General features: G+C 35.6%; 1 protein-coding gene across 1 annotated transcript; it reads left to right on the top strand.

Moving 5' to 3' along the window:
* Positions 1-629: 629 nt before the first annotated feature.
* Positions 630-10327, top strand: pctp (phosphatidylcholine transfer protein). Its single transcript, XM_067371101.1, has 6 exons — positions 630-905; positions 1618-1735; positions 9218-9297; positions 9452-9623; positions 9694-9761; positions 9839-10327. Exons 1-6 carry the CDS (start codon positions 690-692, stop codon positions 9914-9916), a joined length of 732 nt encoding a protein of 243 aa, XP_067227202.1. The 5' UTR covers positions 630-689; the 3' UTR covers positions 9917-10327.
* The last annotated feature ends 7514 nt before the right edge of the window (positions 10328-17841 follow it).

The raw sequence follows: 17841 nt of genomic DNA, 5'->3' as shown, positions 1-17841 counted from the left end.
ACTCAAGCATCCAGTGTGTTTTTCTGCTTCTTTTTTCTTGTAATGTGATACAGGGTGTTGTCTACAGTCTTCCTTCCCGGAGGAAATCTTTCCTCAAATGCAGCACGCGGTGACGGACATCGCTCGGATCTCTCTGACTGACAGCAAAGAGCACTGAGAGTTTGGTCATTTGGATCCAGTTTTGCAACTTGTTGAGTTCATTCAATGCAATTCTCACCAAACCGTTCTTTGATGAACAGATTTCATACAAACACTCATAAACATAAAGGGGCTTTAGTTGTAACAGCTTTTTTTATATACATGTTTCATTATAGGTTCTTAACAATCAGCTTAGCCTAGATCTAACCCTTTATTTTATTACATTTTCACAACTATTATGACACACAGCCCATTTCTGATTAATTGATGGGCCTGTTATGAATCTGGTGGAGTATAAATATTTGAGCTGGTTAGTCTTGTAACAGGCTGTATAGGTATAGAGTATCATCTGGTAACAAAAGTTACGGCATTGAATGTCTCCTGTCCCCATGTCAGGCTGGTTGGAGTTTATTTTGAGATAATGAATGGCAGACTGGCATTTTTACTTTATATATATTTATTTATTATATAAAAAGAAGAAAAGCACACAGTGAACATGTATATTATATGATAAAACATTCCATATACAAAACATTTAAGCGTGAACCGAAATGCGTGAGCACGTGGCGCGCGATCAGCTGCGCTTTGACGTCAGCTTCCGCGTTCACATGACTCCTGACTCGCGCGGATACAGGAACATGGCTCTGATGTTCAGTGATGAGGAGTTCGAGCAGGCGTGGACCGAGCTGGACGAGCCGCAGCTCGACGGCGGGTGGGAGTTCTTCACCGAGACCATGGACGTCAAAATATACAGACTGTATAACAAGGTGAATATATGATGAATGACACAATGCGCACGCGCCCTGCGCACAATCAAAACAATGCAATGCGAAACATCATCTGAGTATGCAACATCATACATATCAGAAAATAGTTTAACACAATGCAATAGTTAAGTTTGAGTATTGAGTACAACTATACACTGCCCAAAGCAAACATGCTAGTGTATAATATTGAACATACTGTAATATGACAAAACATATTACTGTGAAAGCACTGCATTGTGCTAACAAATAACACAGGAGACCGGGGCTAGTTGTCGCATAATTAATAACAAAATAGGATAATACTGGAATTATAATGTATTATAAAATTATTCTAATTGAAATACTAGTTCGATTAAATCAACATAGACAACAACTGCTAGAGAAAACAAGCATGTCTTTGTTTGAACTTGATTAGAAAAAAAATTAATTGTATTTCAATTATTTGGCTCAGTCTGCTTGAAATGACCAAACTCGCCCATTAAAAAAGATCCAGATGTTTCAGTTATTCATAACATACAAGCAAAAGCAACCGTGACTGATGCATTCAAGAGAATCCGGCGTCCTTCATGCACTGGGATCAGTTTACCATCCAGTGCATGTGTATCATCACATGAATCAGCCATATATCACGATGCTTGATCAGTATTACAGGCTCTGGCTGTGATGTGGTGTGTGTTTGTGATGCATTTGTCTTTTATGTCGTGCTCAACAGGAAACCGGTTTGTACGAGTACAAAGTGTTCGGTTCTCTGCCCAGCTGCTCTCCAGATCTCTGCGCAGATGTTTACATGGATCTCAACTACAGGAGACAGTGGGACTCCTATGTCAAAGGTATGGGACTTCAGAAGTCACAATCAAACATTTTCATTAAAACCATTATTTCATAAAAATTCACCCTTCAGCCTTAGAATCTAGATCATTTGACTCCCAGTATTAGTTGTAGGGCAGGTTTAGACAGATTCCTACAGTCATGAATCATTATTAAAGAGATTATATGTGATACACCCATTTCTGTAGCAGAACAACTCAAACAAGCTTTTGCTGTGGGTAAAAAACATGGCTTGACTAATGTAAGTAAAGTAGTCAGCTTTATTCATATAAAATCAGGGTAGGAAAAATGCCTTTTATTTCTAAATTATGACAATTTTGGATGTAAAAAGCATACTAACATTATAAGTGCACCTCAGGAAACATTATAAAACAACACAGTTCATGACCCCTTTAAAGGGGTACTTCACCCAAAAATGAAAATTTGAGGTTTATCTGCTTACCCCCAGTGCATCCAAGATGTAGGTGACTTTTTTTTCTTCAGTCGAACACAAATGATGATTTTTAACTAAAACCGCTGCCGTCTGTCAGTCAAATAATAGCAGTAGATGGGAACTTCAACTATAACAGTAAATAAAACTTGCTTAGAGAAATCAAAATTAAAACCTGCGGCTCGTGACGACACATTAATGTCCTAAGACACGAAACGATCGGTTTGTGCGAGAAACCGAACATTATTTATATAATTTTTACCTCTAATACACCACTATGTCCAACTTCGTTCAGCTTCCTGTTAGTGAGGTCAAAAAACGCGTTGTGATGACGGAAGTGATGTCTCGCCCATATACTTCAATGAGCGCGAGACATCACTTCCGTTGTCAGAGCGCGATCAGACCTCACTAGCCGGAAGCTGAACGCAGTTGGACATAGTGGTGTATTAGAGGTAAAAAATTATATAAATACTGTTCGGTTTCTCGCACAAACCGATCGTTTCGTGTCTTAGGACATCAATGTATCGTCACGAGCCGCAGGGTTTAATTTGGATTTGTCTATGGAAGTTTTTTCGACTCTTATTGTTCAAGTTCCCAATCACTGCTATTATTTGACTGACAGACGGCAGCGGTTGCAGTTAAAAATCATAATTTGCGTTCGACTGAAGAAAAAAAGTCATCTACATCTTGGATGCCCTGGGGGTAAGCAGATAAACATCAAATTTTCATTTTTGGGTGAACTATCCCTTTAAGTGTCTTAAAGTTATGTTAACTTACTCTTGTGGAGCTCAAATAAACTTGTTGCCCACTTGAAATGCATCATATGGCTTGTTTTTTACATTTTTCTACTGTTTTTCCACATTCTGAAGTTTCTCCTCTTGATGGTGGTCAGATCCGTTCAGATACGCAGGGAACTGGACTGGTACGTCATGTAAATTTAGAGTCCCAGTAGACTGACCCAGTGTTTATTCTGTCATTGTCATGTGTGTAGAAGACGCTGTGTTGTTTGGTAGTGATGTGCTTAGTACAGTAGAGCTGCACAGGCTTGTATATATCGACTTTCTCAGTGGACTGATCCAGAATCAGATCCTTTAGTCTTTATAAGCTCAACCATAAGCATGTGAAAGGCAGAAACTGACCCTGGATCAGATTTCTGTACACTGAGCAGGTTTGTACTTTGAATCTCATTGTTTTAAACATCATAAAAACCTGTTTAATTTTTAATCAAAAGTGTTTTTTATTGTTAATAATTAAAAATGAGATGGCAGAGGACCAGTTACAGAGCTCAGGATATGATGTCACGTTTAAAGTGGCCTACATACAGTTTATAGCAATTTAGCTTTCCACTGAAATCTAGTTATAAAGTTAAAAACAGTCATAATTTAGTAGTTGTGACCAATTTCTTCATCTCTAAATGCATAAAAACTGCAAACTATTTTCAGCTTTGTTTTCTAACAAACCGAATAACATATTACTTGAATGTTTTCAAAGTATATTCAGTTTGATTGCATAAACTTTCATATTTATGTAAAAGATTATCAGTTACAAATGCTGCAATGGTCAATAGGTGGCAACAGAGTAAAATTAAGTTAAAAAAAAGTAAATTTTTCTGTAGTTTATTTATGATGTCACTTTTTTCTGTCTGCTTTCTACAAAAGTTCAATAAATAAGAAGTTCATATTGTTGTTTTATACACAATATTGTCTGTTTTGCTCAGTTTTGCCAATGAAAATATAAAGAAAAGGCAGAACTGTTCGTCGACTTCGAGCAACACACAGAGAGCATTTAATTTCTGAATCCGCATTTTGAATAATCGAATAAATGATTGAATGAATGACTTAATCATTAAGACATTTACTGCCACCTACTGGCAGTTTTAGTTTCTTATTTAGAGTATAATTTAATTTAATTTAAAAATAAGTTCATATTTTCATATTTAAACAAAAAAATTAAAAGGTGTAGTTCATCCAAAATAATTAAATTTAGCAATTATTTATTCAATCTCATGGTCCACAAGTTTATGTGCAATCAATGTTAGGTTAATCAAATAACATATTTCTTTTTGTCAATATGATGCTTTACACAATAATGATTTCAAATGATCTTTTAGGGGTAATTTGTGGTTAATTAATCGCCACATCATGTAATTAATTATATATATAATTATTTCAAAAAAAAAAAAAAAACTCTAAAAATTTTTTACAAATATATTAATAATATTAATACAAATATTTCAATAATATATTAATAATATTTTAGTCTTGACACATCAAAAATTGATTCCCATACTAAAATATGTTCAAAAATGACTCGCAAGCATTACAATTAAACTTGCTGTTTTTGATGCTGTACCTTTAAGACTTCTGGATTTAAGTGATGTCCACGTACTGTAGTTCACATGGTCATTTATCATTTGTTTTACAGAGTTGTTAATATGTAAAAGTGGGGTGGTACGGTAATGAGATTGTGATTGTGACGGCATAACCATGATGCTTTCTGAACGAGTTGTTTTTGCCGTAGAGTTGTCAAAAGTATCAACTTCGATACCAAGTATAAACTGACATTTAAAAAATGTGATGCTTTGAGCACTGCTGAGCGGATTCGTAAACACTTCCGATTGGTCGTTGTGTTCACGAGCTCAACAGATACGTCTGTGATTGGCTACAATGATCAATGCACGGGAGCGTTTGAGTGCACACAGAAGTGATTGAATTGGAAAGCGGCAGCAGACCGGTCCGCTGATAGACGCCTGCTTTCAAACGCTCCCGTGTGTATCTGTGTAAGCGCTCAATGTCTATTTACAGCATGTTTTTGAAGCGTTGATCATTGTAGCCAATCACAGACATATCTGATGAGTGCGTCAATGCAACGGCCAATCAGAGGTGTTTACTAATCCGCTCAACACTGCTCAAAGCGTCACATTGTTAAAATTTCAGTAATGACATCTGTACTTTTGACAACACTGCTTTGCAGTTTATATTTGTTAAGTAGGGACTAGGGAAAGACTTTTGTGTTGAAATATTATGAGTATTGCATTTCGGAAATGCTCAGGAAATTTCTTCAATGAAATGACCATTTAAACAACATTAACGTTGATAATCATCAATACGGAGCTTGTTCTGGTCCACAAACATGTTCTCTCTGGATCTGGGAACTATTAAACCATCTTTAAAAATCACTTTGTGCTCGAGTTTGGGACATGAAAGCTGTTTTTGCTGTCCAAAAGATATCACCAGCGATTACAATCTCTTTTATAATGCATTATTATTTGGAAACATCTTTTTTTTCTTATCCTTGCATTTGATAAAAAACTATATATTTAATGAAACTAGCTTTTGAAGCAATTTTGAAGTATGACATGGCAGGGTGGTGTATTTCCCGCAAACACAAACAGACCGTGAATAGCTGTGTGTGAGTGTGCATGAGGGTGGAGTGCCGTTTTATTGGAAACACATCTCTGGCTCCAGACGTACGCATGTGTTTGAGCTGATCTTTCATGAAGAGCCTCATGCATCTGACAGCGGTTGTGCTTATGTCCTGATGTGCGTCCCCTTGAGTGCTTTTCCTGTGGCATAACTCTGGAGAAATCCCACCCAAACGCTAGTTTATACACGGAACGGCACAAACTGACCTCCAGATCTTGATTGCATAACAGACATTTACAGGCATTTATTATTTCACGCTGCACAGTCATCATTGCGTTTTCTTCTAAATAAATGTTTGTCAGACTACAGGACTTGTTTTGTTCTGAACATCATGTCTTTGTTCAGTCACTTTTCTCTGTAGTTTTGTCTGCAACATGGATTATTACATTGAACGCACATCTTTGCTTTGTGTAATTGAATATTGTGTCGGACCACCAGAGCAGTGAAATGTGGTTTACGTTAAATCAGTCAACCATCGCTTGTGATTACAATCACACATAAACGCGTTTGCCTCCACCCTTGTTCGCTGAATGCATCATTTGCATCATGCGCTAGATACACCCGTGTGACCCGTTCAGACCTCAAACAAACACGCCTGTGACACGGCATGTTACACATGGCTGTTATTTTATTTATTTGATTTGATTTATTATTTTGTTATAGTGTTTGTTAATATTTTGAACTGTTTATTTTATATTTTCAGTTTTTTTTTTTTTTTTATATATGTTTTTATTTATTTTGTCTTAATTTTAGTTTTTTAGTACATCTAAATGAAAATTAGAAATGTTTCCATGGCATCCAGCTGAAAAAAAAAAAAAAAAAAAAAAGATTGTTAAAGTTTATTGTATGGAAGAGGATTCAGGCCAAGCAATGATAATAATTTAAAAAAAAACATCTCAAGATTAAAGTTCTAAAATTTTTGAGAAAAACGCGTTACATTTCAAGAAAACAGTCAAGATAAAATGTTGAGAATAAACTCGTTAAATTACGAGAAAAAACGTTAAATTTCAAGAAAACAGTCTAGATAAAATGTTGAGAATAAACTCGTTAAATTACAAGAAAAAACGTTAAATTTCAAGAAAACAGTCTAGATAAAATGTTGAGAATAAACTCGTTAAATTACAAGAAAAAACGTTAAATTTCAAGCAAAAAGTCGATAAAATGTTGAATAGTCGTTAAATTACGAGAACAAATTCGTTAAATTATGAGAAAAAAGTTGTTAAATTGAATTTGAATTATTAATTTGTTCTCATAATTTAACGACTTTTTTCTCGTAATTTAATGACTATTCTCAACATTTTATCGACTTTTTGCTTGAAATTTAACTACTTTTTTCTCATAATTGAACGAATTTGTTCTTATAATCTAACGACTTTTTTCTCGTAATTTAACGAGTTTATTCTCAACATTTTATTTAGACTTTTTTCTCGAAATTTAACAACTTTAATCTCGAGATGGTTTTATTTTTTTATTATTGCTTGGCCCTGATCCTCTTCCGTATTATTGTATTTCTAGTATCAAGTCATTTTATATTTTATGGTTTCAGTTTTAATTTTAGTTAACTATAATGATCCTGCTGCTCAGAGTTCTGCTCAATTATATCTAGTTACTAATTTCTTTGAAAGATTTGATGCCAATCTGGCAAATCCAGTGACTAGTTCTTCCTCATTGTATAAATGATTTGAGCGTATATAATCCAATCTGAATTTAGAGTCCGTTTTATAATATTAGTCAGTTTTGAACTGAAGTGTTTCACAATGTGAAGCTGTTTTTGCATCAATGCAATGTTTAAATTCAAACCCTGAAATGTTTGTCCTCCCTGATTGCTTCCAGTCTTCTGGGAAGGTTTAGAGACGCTAGATGTGTTCAGTAAAGGTTCAGGTCTGGTTTTGGTGCAGGTCAGCCAAGTTTTCCTCTACAGACAACATGGATGTCACTTTGTGTCTTACTGGAACTGAAAACCATCCTCTTGAACTATTGCCACAAAATTGAAGCACACGGTGTCTCTAAAATGACATTTAATAGTGTTGCATTAAGATTAGCTTAAGTGTATCTTTTAATTTGTGAATTTTATCCAAATGAGGCTATGTTATATAGGTTATTTAAAGGGATAGTTCACCCTAAAATAAAAATTATCCCATGATTTACTCACCCCCAAGCCATTCTAGGTGTATATGACTGTCTTCTCTCAGACGAACACAATCGGAGATATTAAAATCTCTTTGGTCTTCCAATCTTTATAATTGTAAGCCTCTTGCTGTTCAAACAAATAGGGCTGTGCAACAAACTCAAGCTCTTCTTCTCTTATATTGAAATCCTCTGACATTTCTCTTAAAAATTTCTTGTTTTAGACCTCTAATTCATGACCGGTGTTTTGTTTTGCTCTCTCCTCTGCTCTTCTGCGTTCATCATTACGACATGCATCAGGTCAGAGGTCAGTCTTCCACCGCAAATCGATGCATACATTCATCTGCTGGAAGTTAGTTATTATAGTTTATATAAAAATTTTTAAATATGGATTTTTTTTATTTTTTTTTACACAAAAACTCATCACTTCACTTCAGAAGGCCTTTATTAACCCCCTGGAGCCGTATGGATTAAATTTTTGATGGATGAATGCATTTTTTTTTTTGGCTTTAAAATCTGGCCCCCCTCTTAACTTCCATTATAAAGCTTGGAAGAGCCAGGATATTTTTAAAATATATCACCGATTGTGTTCGTCTGAAAGAAGATAGTCATATACACCTAGGATGGCTTTAGGGTGGATATTAGTAGTTTAATGTAGTCATTGTCCTGCAGAGTTTAGCTCCAACAAACCTGCCAGGAAGTTTCTTGGCTGTGTCCCCTATACCCTCATTCACTTTTCCCTACATTACTCCACTTGAAGGAGTGACTGAAAACGAGAGAGTGAATTCAGACACAGAGTCAGTTTGAAGGGCTGCTGCTTTTACATAGTTTGTGTTTTTGCTGTTTAATAATTATCTGAAACTTAGCAAACTGGCTGCTCCAGTAGGAATGAAAAGATTTATCCATAACTCTGTCATGGAAACTGTGTATAAACCTTAATTAAACAATTTTAATAATCAATTAAAAAGGATTTTATACTTGTATGATATTACGCTGTACCCACATTGGACCAGCGGTTTGGAAAATAGATGATTCAGCTGTGGGCGCCATCTTCTGGTCAGACACAGGAATTAATTTGGCACATGACTCACACAGTGCATTATGGGTATTCTCTAGCCGTTGAGTGGACATCAGTTGTACACTTGTTATTGTGGTGCATTGTGGGATTGAATGAGTGCACTCGATAACATCCACTATGGCTTTGGACACCACTACAAATGGCTGTCTTCTGAAATTGCTCATTATTTAAAGCTATAGGGGGCGATTTCAGACACAGCCCTAGTATGCCTAACAAGAACTTGATTACCTGGTTCAGGTGTGTTTAATTAGGTTTGTAGTTAAACTATACAGGACAGTGGAACTCCAGGAAATGAGTTTGAGACCACTGCTGTTGAAGTATTAGTTCATGTTAACTAATGTAGTTATCTAATGTTAACGTCAACATGAGACCTTACTGTAAAGTGTATAAGTGAACTGACTGTGTGTGTGTGTGTCGTCCTCAGAGCTGCACGAGAAAGACTACAGTGGGCAGAAAGCCATATACTGGGAGGTGAAATATCCATTACCTCTGTCCAACAGGGATGTATCCTACAGACGCACATCACGCTCGGAAAAATACAGCGTGTATGGGAATAGACAGATTTGTGTAAATGCTGGCCAGGGTTTCTTAATTTATAATAATATTTGCTTCAAATAAATCTGCATTTCTCTCTCCGTGAGCCCTTAACCCTCTTCAGTATGTTTACGTGAGGGAGCGACGGGATCTGGACGTGGGAGGACGGAAGATCTGGGTGGTTTTAGCCAAGAGCTCGCCCGTGTCTCAGTGTCCAGAGAAGAGAAGCGTGATCCGGGTCAAGGATTACAAACAGAGTCTGGCTATTGAGAGCGATGGCTCCGGCGGTACCAAAGGTACACACACACACACACATGTATACTGTAGGAGGCTCCTCTAACTGTGTTTGTTTGAATCATATTCCAGTGTTTATGAACTACTTTGATAATCCCGGAGGAATGATACCGACGTGGCTGGTGAACTGGGCTGCTAAGGTGAGCCGGCTGTAGATTAATTCATGTAATGTGTGATTATTCATGTAATGGTGTTGACGAATGTGTTTTCGCCTCAGACGGGCGTCCCTTCCTTTCTCACCGACATGAAGAAGGCCTGCAGTAACTACGCAAACTACTGCAAGAACAACAAGTGATGCATGTATGACGTCCTCTCTTTATCTCCCGCCATCTCTTTGGTTTTGTTTCACGTCAGAAGGGCATTCTGGGTGGAGGGGATTGTGGGTAGAGTTACTGCTGTTTATATGGTGATTGGGGATGCTGCAGTTGGAGTCCTTGATTGTCTGAATCCAATGAATTCAGGTTCCTGTTGAACTTTTGCTGGAAATTAGAGCTAATTTGAGTTTATAAAATTGGTTTTGAATGTCATATAGATCAATCATAATGTAATTTGTGAAAGTAAGTATAAAAATGTATCAAAAGTCAATCAATAAGCCTTCCTGAAATCAAAACACTGTTAGGTTTTATACAGGAACCCTATAAAATGTATTTGACAAACTAAAATGTCTAAATAAGAAAACAAAGTATAATATTAAGAGTAATTTAATTTAAAGAAATATATTTGGCAAAGACATTTGTTAGGTTTGAATCATAAAGCTAATAACATTATTATCATTATTAAAAGCTCATTCACACCAGTAACGATAAAAATAATGATAAAGATGTAGTTCTAAGAAACGTTCTAAATATAAAAGAATAGTCTTAATAATTGAGCAGAAATAATAATTTATAATAAATGAGCATCAAATCAAATTGAAGACTGGAGTAATGATGCTGAAAATACAGCTTTGATCACAGGAATAAATTACGTTTTAATAGATATTAACATAGAAAACAGCTATTTTAAATGGTAATAATATTTCACAATATTACTGATTTTACTGTATTTTTGATCAAACAAATGCAGCCTTGGTGAGCAGAAGAGACTTCTTTTGACCAGTAGACTCAAGTGTCCAAATAAGCATGAGATCTTTATAGTTATATAATGGTTATGTTATAGTTTTGTTCCCCAACAACTGAATACAATCAAGCACTTAAATATTACAAGAAAAGTTTGCATGTGCAGGTGCTGAACTAGTCCCGAGTGCCTTCCCATGAGCCTCTGCACACTGGGCATAATGGATTGTAGTAATGCAGCGCCCTCTGCTGTTTGAAAGATGGGGACACAGTTGAGACTTTATTTTATTTGAATGGTTGATGCGTTTTTTAATGGTCAGAATTTATGGTCTGTATATTGGGTAAATGAATTGCATTTGAATGTATATTTCAGATACTTTCAATCAGGAATTTCCATAAAATCACATTAATGACAATTATTATACAGAGCTGGAAATCGGAGCATTTGCACTGGAAATATTATGACTAAATTCATAATACTGCTGTTTATGTTAATGCTGAGCACAGTAAATTTATGGGAAAATATAACACTTTATTGATCACAACAGCAATTTAAAGCAGCAATACAGTCCGATAATGTCTGCTGGTGTTTACAGTCATGGGTTGTTATCCATTTGGAAATCGAGATTATTCATAGGAAAGTTATTAAGGAGTTTCAGTGACATCCCAGTTGACTTTTTTCCTTTTGACACTCCCTAATTTCAATGTGGTTTGGTGTTTTGTTTTCCTCTGGTTCTCTTGTTTTTTTTTGACATCTACCTCTTACACTCACAGTACTGCAATTAAAATAAAATCATCTGTACATTCTGCCTCAACCTGTTCATTACTGCCAAATTTCATTTCATTAAAACTGGTGCTTTGACTTTCATTTATGCTGAATTTTATTATTTGTGTCCGAGTGGAATTGTGCATTAATATTGAGCTTAAAATGGCTCTTATATAACATGATCATGAATTTGAGTCCTAAAATGAATACTTGTATGGTATTATAGGTTCACTTCAGAATTAAATTTCCTGATAATTTACTCATCCCCATGTCATCCAAGATGTTCATGTCTTTCTTTCTTCAGTCAAAAAGAAATTATGGTTTTTGAGGAAAACATTCCAGGATTTTTCTCCATATAGTGGACTTGGGGTTTAACAGGTTGAAGGTCTGTCAGTTTCAGTGCAGCTTCAAAGAGCTCTACATGATCCCAGACGTGGAATAAGGGTCATATCTAAAAAAAAAAAAAAAAAAAAACTTTAAGCACAAATGCTCATCTTGCACAGCTCTGTGATGCGCCACGCATTACGTAATCATGTTGGAAAGGTCAAGTGTGATGAGGGTGGAAGTACCGATCCAGCGTCTACAAAGCGATTTACAAAAAAAAGTAAAACAACGATATCGGATGATTTTGAAGTTGGAGGAGAAATTGAGATGGAGTTTTTCTCCCTACCGCGGTACTTCCGCCTACGTCACGGATGACCTTTCCAATGTGGCGCATCGCAAAGCAGTGCAAGATAAGCATTTGTGTTTAAAAAGTAAAAGTATATAATACACTTTTTTTTTTTAGAAAATGACCAATCGTTTCACTAGATAAGACCCTTATTCCTCGTCTGGGATCATGTAGAGCTCTTTGAAGCTGAAATTTGGACCTTCAACCCATTAAACTCCATTGAAGTCCACTATATGGAGAAAAATCCTGGAATATTTTCCTCAAAAACCTTAATTTATTTTCGTCTGAATAAAGAAAGACAAACATCTTGGATGACATGGGGGTGAGTAAATGATCAGCATTTTAATTCTGAAGTGAACTAATCCTTTAAATGAAATGTAGGAGCTGTGTCTCTCCCTACTGGTCTACAGTGTAATTACAGCCTGGAATATCAGTAGCTGCCTGTCTGTTGTCTTATCAGACCGTTGCAGTATTCTACACTTACTATTTCAGCCATAGAAAGATGTGCTCAAAATAGTATGAGTAGTATATTAGTATGTGGTTATGAATTCAGTGAGTGACCTGTGAGGTCCTGGGTTAGTCAAAACAGTTAACATAATGATATTATATAAATAAAGTAGATTTTGGTGCATATTTGTTTATGTATTCTTTTGGTTTGATTTTGATGCTATAACTCTGCTCTTCTGTGCAGTAAATCAAGACTACATTTTGTAAGTATTTTAACACACACTAGTGTTAAAAACATCCTATTATATTTATAGTTAACAATGTAATTATTTTTAATGTATTTGTGAGCCTGTTTCTGTATAATGCAAATACGGTACCAGGTTAGAGCAGCTCTACCCCCAAATTCAAAGTATATCATATTTTGCTTATAGAAAATGAAGAGATTTTTTTTTTTTTTTTTTCTGCTTTGAGACATTTATTTTTATGTTGGCACATTTCCCAATAATAATGAGTCTTTTTGAGTTTGCATGTAATTCTCATTATTTTTTAAAGGTGATTCTCATTTAAAAATCTCCCAAATAATTCACTATTTCTGTTACTTTTTTCACTTTGTATAGTCACAACCCTTACTTAAAATATAATTTGTTATTTTATTTTTTAAATATAACCCAGACATGTTCTTGACAGGCTTCATGAGATTCACCCTTGTGAATGTTTCTCTTGGCCGATGCATGTGTGTCCATTTAGCTGTAGGAAACAATGAAAATGAGATTGAGGGTCTATTTTTGTCCCACATTTTGTCCCCTGAAACGGCCCTCTTGAATAACATCAGGTATTCCACCGTTTCTTTCCACTGGCTGTCTTTCACGAATGGAAGGCAAATATATTTCTTGGCCAGCTGTTGTATTTCTTCTGATTGGTCATGTACAGGACTAATTAGCTTCAGAAAGCGATACACTTTTCCTCCTGGACTCCTGCTCAGCCTGAAAACCTCCTCCGATTTCCCAGGTGCCTGTCTGTCTGAACAGACGCTCTGTACAGAAACCTTCCCGTCTGCAGCTTTTGTGATTCTTAATAGATTACAATTAGAGATAGAGGGGCCTCTGGGAACAGGCATCCTTGATCCTGAATAGGCTTTTATGGGCTTTTTCTGCCGCATTATGCACATGAAGTGAGTTTTGATGGAGGTTATTCAGCCCAGTTATAATTGCAGACGTTACCTGGCGCTGCGTCTGGCCCCTCTATCTGCAGCCAAGAAGCCCCTGAACTCAAGGTTAGGTAATTATTTTCATAAGCATATGCTTTGCATTGTTGAAATCTTAACCGTTCTGGCGTCGAGGAGAGTCCAGGCTCTGGTGCCAGTTCATAGGAGTCCAAACAAAGTGTTTCTGCAGGTAATTCGTTTGCGTCTCTGTCTGGATTTGTGCTGGGATTTAGAAGAAAATATACTATTTTTTTTTTTTTTTTTTTTTTTGGGGGGGGCTTTATTTGGTTAATAATTTTGCAATTAATATAATTTAATAAAATTATTATATATAATTAATAATTTGGTTGCTAGAGTGTACTAGGTGGTTGATAAGGTGTTCTGGGTGGTAGGGTAGGGCTGGGTATTGACAAGTTTCACAATTTGATTTGATTTCGATTCACAAGCACTCAACTGTTATTGATTCATTTGGATAGCTATAAAGTACAGTAACTACATGTAATTTTTTTTTTTTAAGGAAAAAAAATCTTTCACCTATAATATTAACTATTAGGTACATTTGATTATCAACTGCTTATTATTATTATTTTTTTTAGATATAATAAACATTAAAAAAACAATTGTACCCTTATACAAACATTTGAATTGCACAAAAGGTGTGTATATATATATATATATATATATATATATATATATATATATATATATATACACACATTTTTATGACGATTCTAATCCAAATGTTTTTATATTAAAATGTAAAAATTACGTAAACATAACCTTGTTTTAACGACGGATCTAACTTAGGCCTATAACATGAATTAAATAAGACTTTGCTAGCCGTTAAGTAAAAATATAATCAATAGTGCACATTTTTCGCAAAATAGCTTTTTTTCTAGCTAACTGTCGAGCTGTGGAGTCGTCGAATGGCTTTCCTGAGGGAAATTTAGGGCTGCTGTCAGCGAACGTGACAGTATTTTGACATCTGTTCGTGGTTGAAACACTGATTGAGGCAAAACACTTCTCGGTAAGTTGTACATACCTTCTGACGTTCATTCATGTTTATTTAGAGCTTTATCTAGAAGTAAAGAAGAAGAGATGATCGGTTCACGTGCAGCTTGAATGGAGACGCTACGATCCGTCACACGCCAAGCTAAAAAAGAGCGCCAAAATGATATTTATACTTTGAATTTCGTGATTAAATCGACAGAATTTGAAAGTTGAGACTTTATTTTATACGTAACAAAACATATATAGGCGATTAGAGGTACGCTAAATAACGTTTAGTGAAGTTTTGTTCACGCATCAACAGAAAACAGCATAAATAGTGTGTACGGGTGCTGTTGTCAAGCAATTGCTTGGATGTTATGGGTGGTTGTTAAGTGGTTGCTAAGGTGTTCTGAGTGGTTAAGTGGTTAGGTTGTTCTAGGTGGTTGTTAAGTGGTTCATATAGTTCTAGGTAGTTGCTAGGTCTAATGGTTGTAAGGGTTTTCAAGGTGGTTATGTGATTTCTATGTTCAAGCAATTGCAAGCTTGTTCTGGGTGGTTGTTAATTAATTGCTTAGATGTTCTCAGTTGGATGTTCTGCTGCTAGAGTGTTATATGTGGATGTTAAATTGTTGCTAGGTTGTTCTGGGTGGTTAAGTGGTTGCTATGATATTCTAGGTTGTTGCTCATTGGCTCAAATTAAAAAGTGGTGTGTCAAATGATCCTACCTCAAAGAATAACTGTCTGATCAAAAAGCATGTCAGGCAATTGCAATATTTTGTTCTAGCTATTCAAAAACCTTGTTTCTTATTAGTCTTTCAGTAAATTGTATAGAGTAGCAATGTGCTAAGCCAAATAAGTTATATTAAAGTACCTAAGAAGTTCTGCCGCCAAAAGCATCACCCAAGGGCCCAAGAATGACAATAGTGATGCCTGCCTCAGAAAACACCACTGAATATATGAGTTTTTTGTTCCTTCTGCTCAGAATTCACTTGTGACATGTGAACTTTCACTGTCCAAATGCCATATTTGACTTGCTCTTGGCAGGACATGTGTGTGCCAAAGATTTCTGGGTTGAACTGCTGATTTGGTGGGAAACATGTGGAGATGTTCTTCTTCCACTCTGCAGCATCTCTTTATGATAGAACTGTGTTTTTGTTCCATTTGGATCAGTGGAATCTGTTTAAGAGGATGTTTGTGTTGCATCAATCATGCCGCAGAGAAGATCCGGCTTTATTCGCTGTAAAATGTTATCGTTTGAACTTAAAAAAGTAAGTGTTCCCAGCAAGCAATAGACATCAATTCACCGTTTTTGTTAACTATAGACCCGATATAGTCCGGCTATGAGTAACCCACTTCTAGCTAAAATAACCTTGAATTTGGTCACATGTCATTTTTGCCAAAATAAATGGCAAGATGTATGATATTCCATCTTGTAAGCAAAGATGATGACTAGTCTATTCTTTTGCTATAGTCAGTGTTTGCCAAGTCCTCATTTTTTCTGTTGCCGTGGGTTGTTTTTCATGTCCACGGGTTGACGCGACCCCAAATAACATGATATTTAGCCCCTGGAATGTAAATTTTATCAGGGGAACCCTGCCAAAAATGAGGCATCCTGGTAAATATAATAAATTTTGAAGTTGTATTAAGTGTAAACAATGAGATTATGTGGTTTTTATAAGCAATTAACACTGCTTTTATAATTTTTTTACAAGATGGACAAAATTTGTCACCAAAAAAGTCATTCAGTTTAACCAAAATTTCAGTTTTGCCGAATAACACTTTTGGTTATACCGAATGACGATATTTCACAATGCTAACAGGCTGATATCAGCAAGCTAGCTAACAAAATGACAATTAAACATTTTATATTTAGTACAAGTTGTTTCGGGACATGCATATGAGCAATGAGTTAATAATAGTTTCATGACCATGTGGTCCTTTGCAGGTGTCTAAATGATGTCACATCCTGTCACATGATATTGACCGCATGACTTGATCCAAAATGGTCCCTTAATATTGGTTACTCCGAATGACATCAATGAAATTCATTTTTCCGGACATTCTTTCTCATAACAAAGAAACGGCTTCTACACATAATTTTAATACCATTTTGCAATATGTTGATATTTGATGTTATAAAATCATGCCAGAATAAAAACATATACATTTATTACATTTTAAGATATTTTAATCACAAATGAATTGGCTGTATTGGCCTTTGGACGGTTAAACCGAATGACCTTTTGACACTCCAAAATCTTTAAAATGCCTTTATATGTAGCAACATATAATTAAAACCTTTGGATTCAATAAAAGAGATCTAGTCGTACTACATACTTTGGATGTCATATCTTTGTTTTTTTTTATTATTAAGGTCTTTGGACAAAAATGACCCGTCACGTCATTGACCCCATGCTGTTATAAATATTTAATTAATTTACATCACAAACATCAGAATTTCATATTACTTTTTAGCCATATAAATATCAGCAAATGCAACATTTTCTTCCTCCTCAACCTCCATATTCTCACTATATCATACTATATGAGCATGACGTTTCAAATATGATACTCAACAAAACAAATTTTTTCATTAAAATATTCTATTTCGGAACATTAGATTTTTTATATGTCAGTCTTTACAGGATAAAGCTACTATTTATAAGTTGAACATCATCATCACCATTCAGAATTGTTTTGAGAATGCCTTTTAAATTTGAATTCAGTTCCTGAATTTTAACCGAACTGGCAAACAGGAGGCAGATCAAGCAGAATTACTCATAGAATCTTTTTCCTCCAGAAGGGGGCGTTAGAGTCTCTCTCAGTGCCTGTATTTGAACATCTAGAGTGTGTTTTTCTTTTTTTTTTTTTTTGAGGCTGTCATTTGAGATGTGCCACTAGAGTCATTTTCTCCTGTGTCTCCTCTGTAAATACATAATGCAGAAAATATAAGAGCTGGCACGCTGTCTGATTGCAGCTATTTCAAGTGATTACAGCAGAATGTCTCTGTCGCTGCTGCTCGTCGTATAAACGCTGCAGAACGGAGCCCACAGGGACCCCGTACCTCCATTATCTCATTACTCCTGCG

The sequence above is a fragment of the Chanodichthys erythropterus genome, chromosome 3 (genome assembly GCF_024489055.1).
Source record: "Chanodichthys erythropterus isolate Z2021 chromosome 3, ASM2448905v1, whole genome shotgun sequence".
Classification (NCBI taxonomy): Eukaryota; Metazoa; Chordata; class Actinopteri; order Cypriniformes; family Xenocyprididae; genus Chanodichthys; species Chanodichthys erythropterus.
Note: the sequence above shows the minus strand (reverse complement) of the source record. Positions and strands in the feature narration are given on the sequence as shown.

Excerpts from the sequence above, each read along its gene's own strand:
- pctp (XM_067371101.1), top strand. The coding sequence starts at position 690 with ATGCGTGAGCACGTGGCGCGCGATCAGCTGCGCTTTGACGTCAGCTTC. Across the intron at positions 9,298-9,451 it reads TACCTCTGTCCAACAGGGAT|TATGTTTACGTGAGGGAGCG; the intron begins GTATCCTACAGA and ends AACCCTCTTCAG. Across the intron at positions 9,762-9,838 it reads TGGTGAACTGGGCTGCTAAG|ACGGGCGTCCCTTCCTTTCT; the intron begins GTGAGCCGGCTG and ends TTTTCGCCTCAG.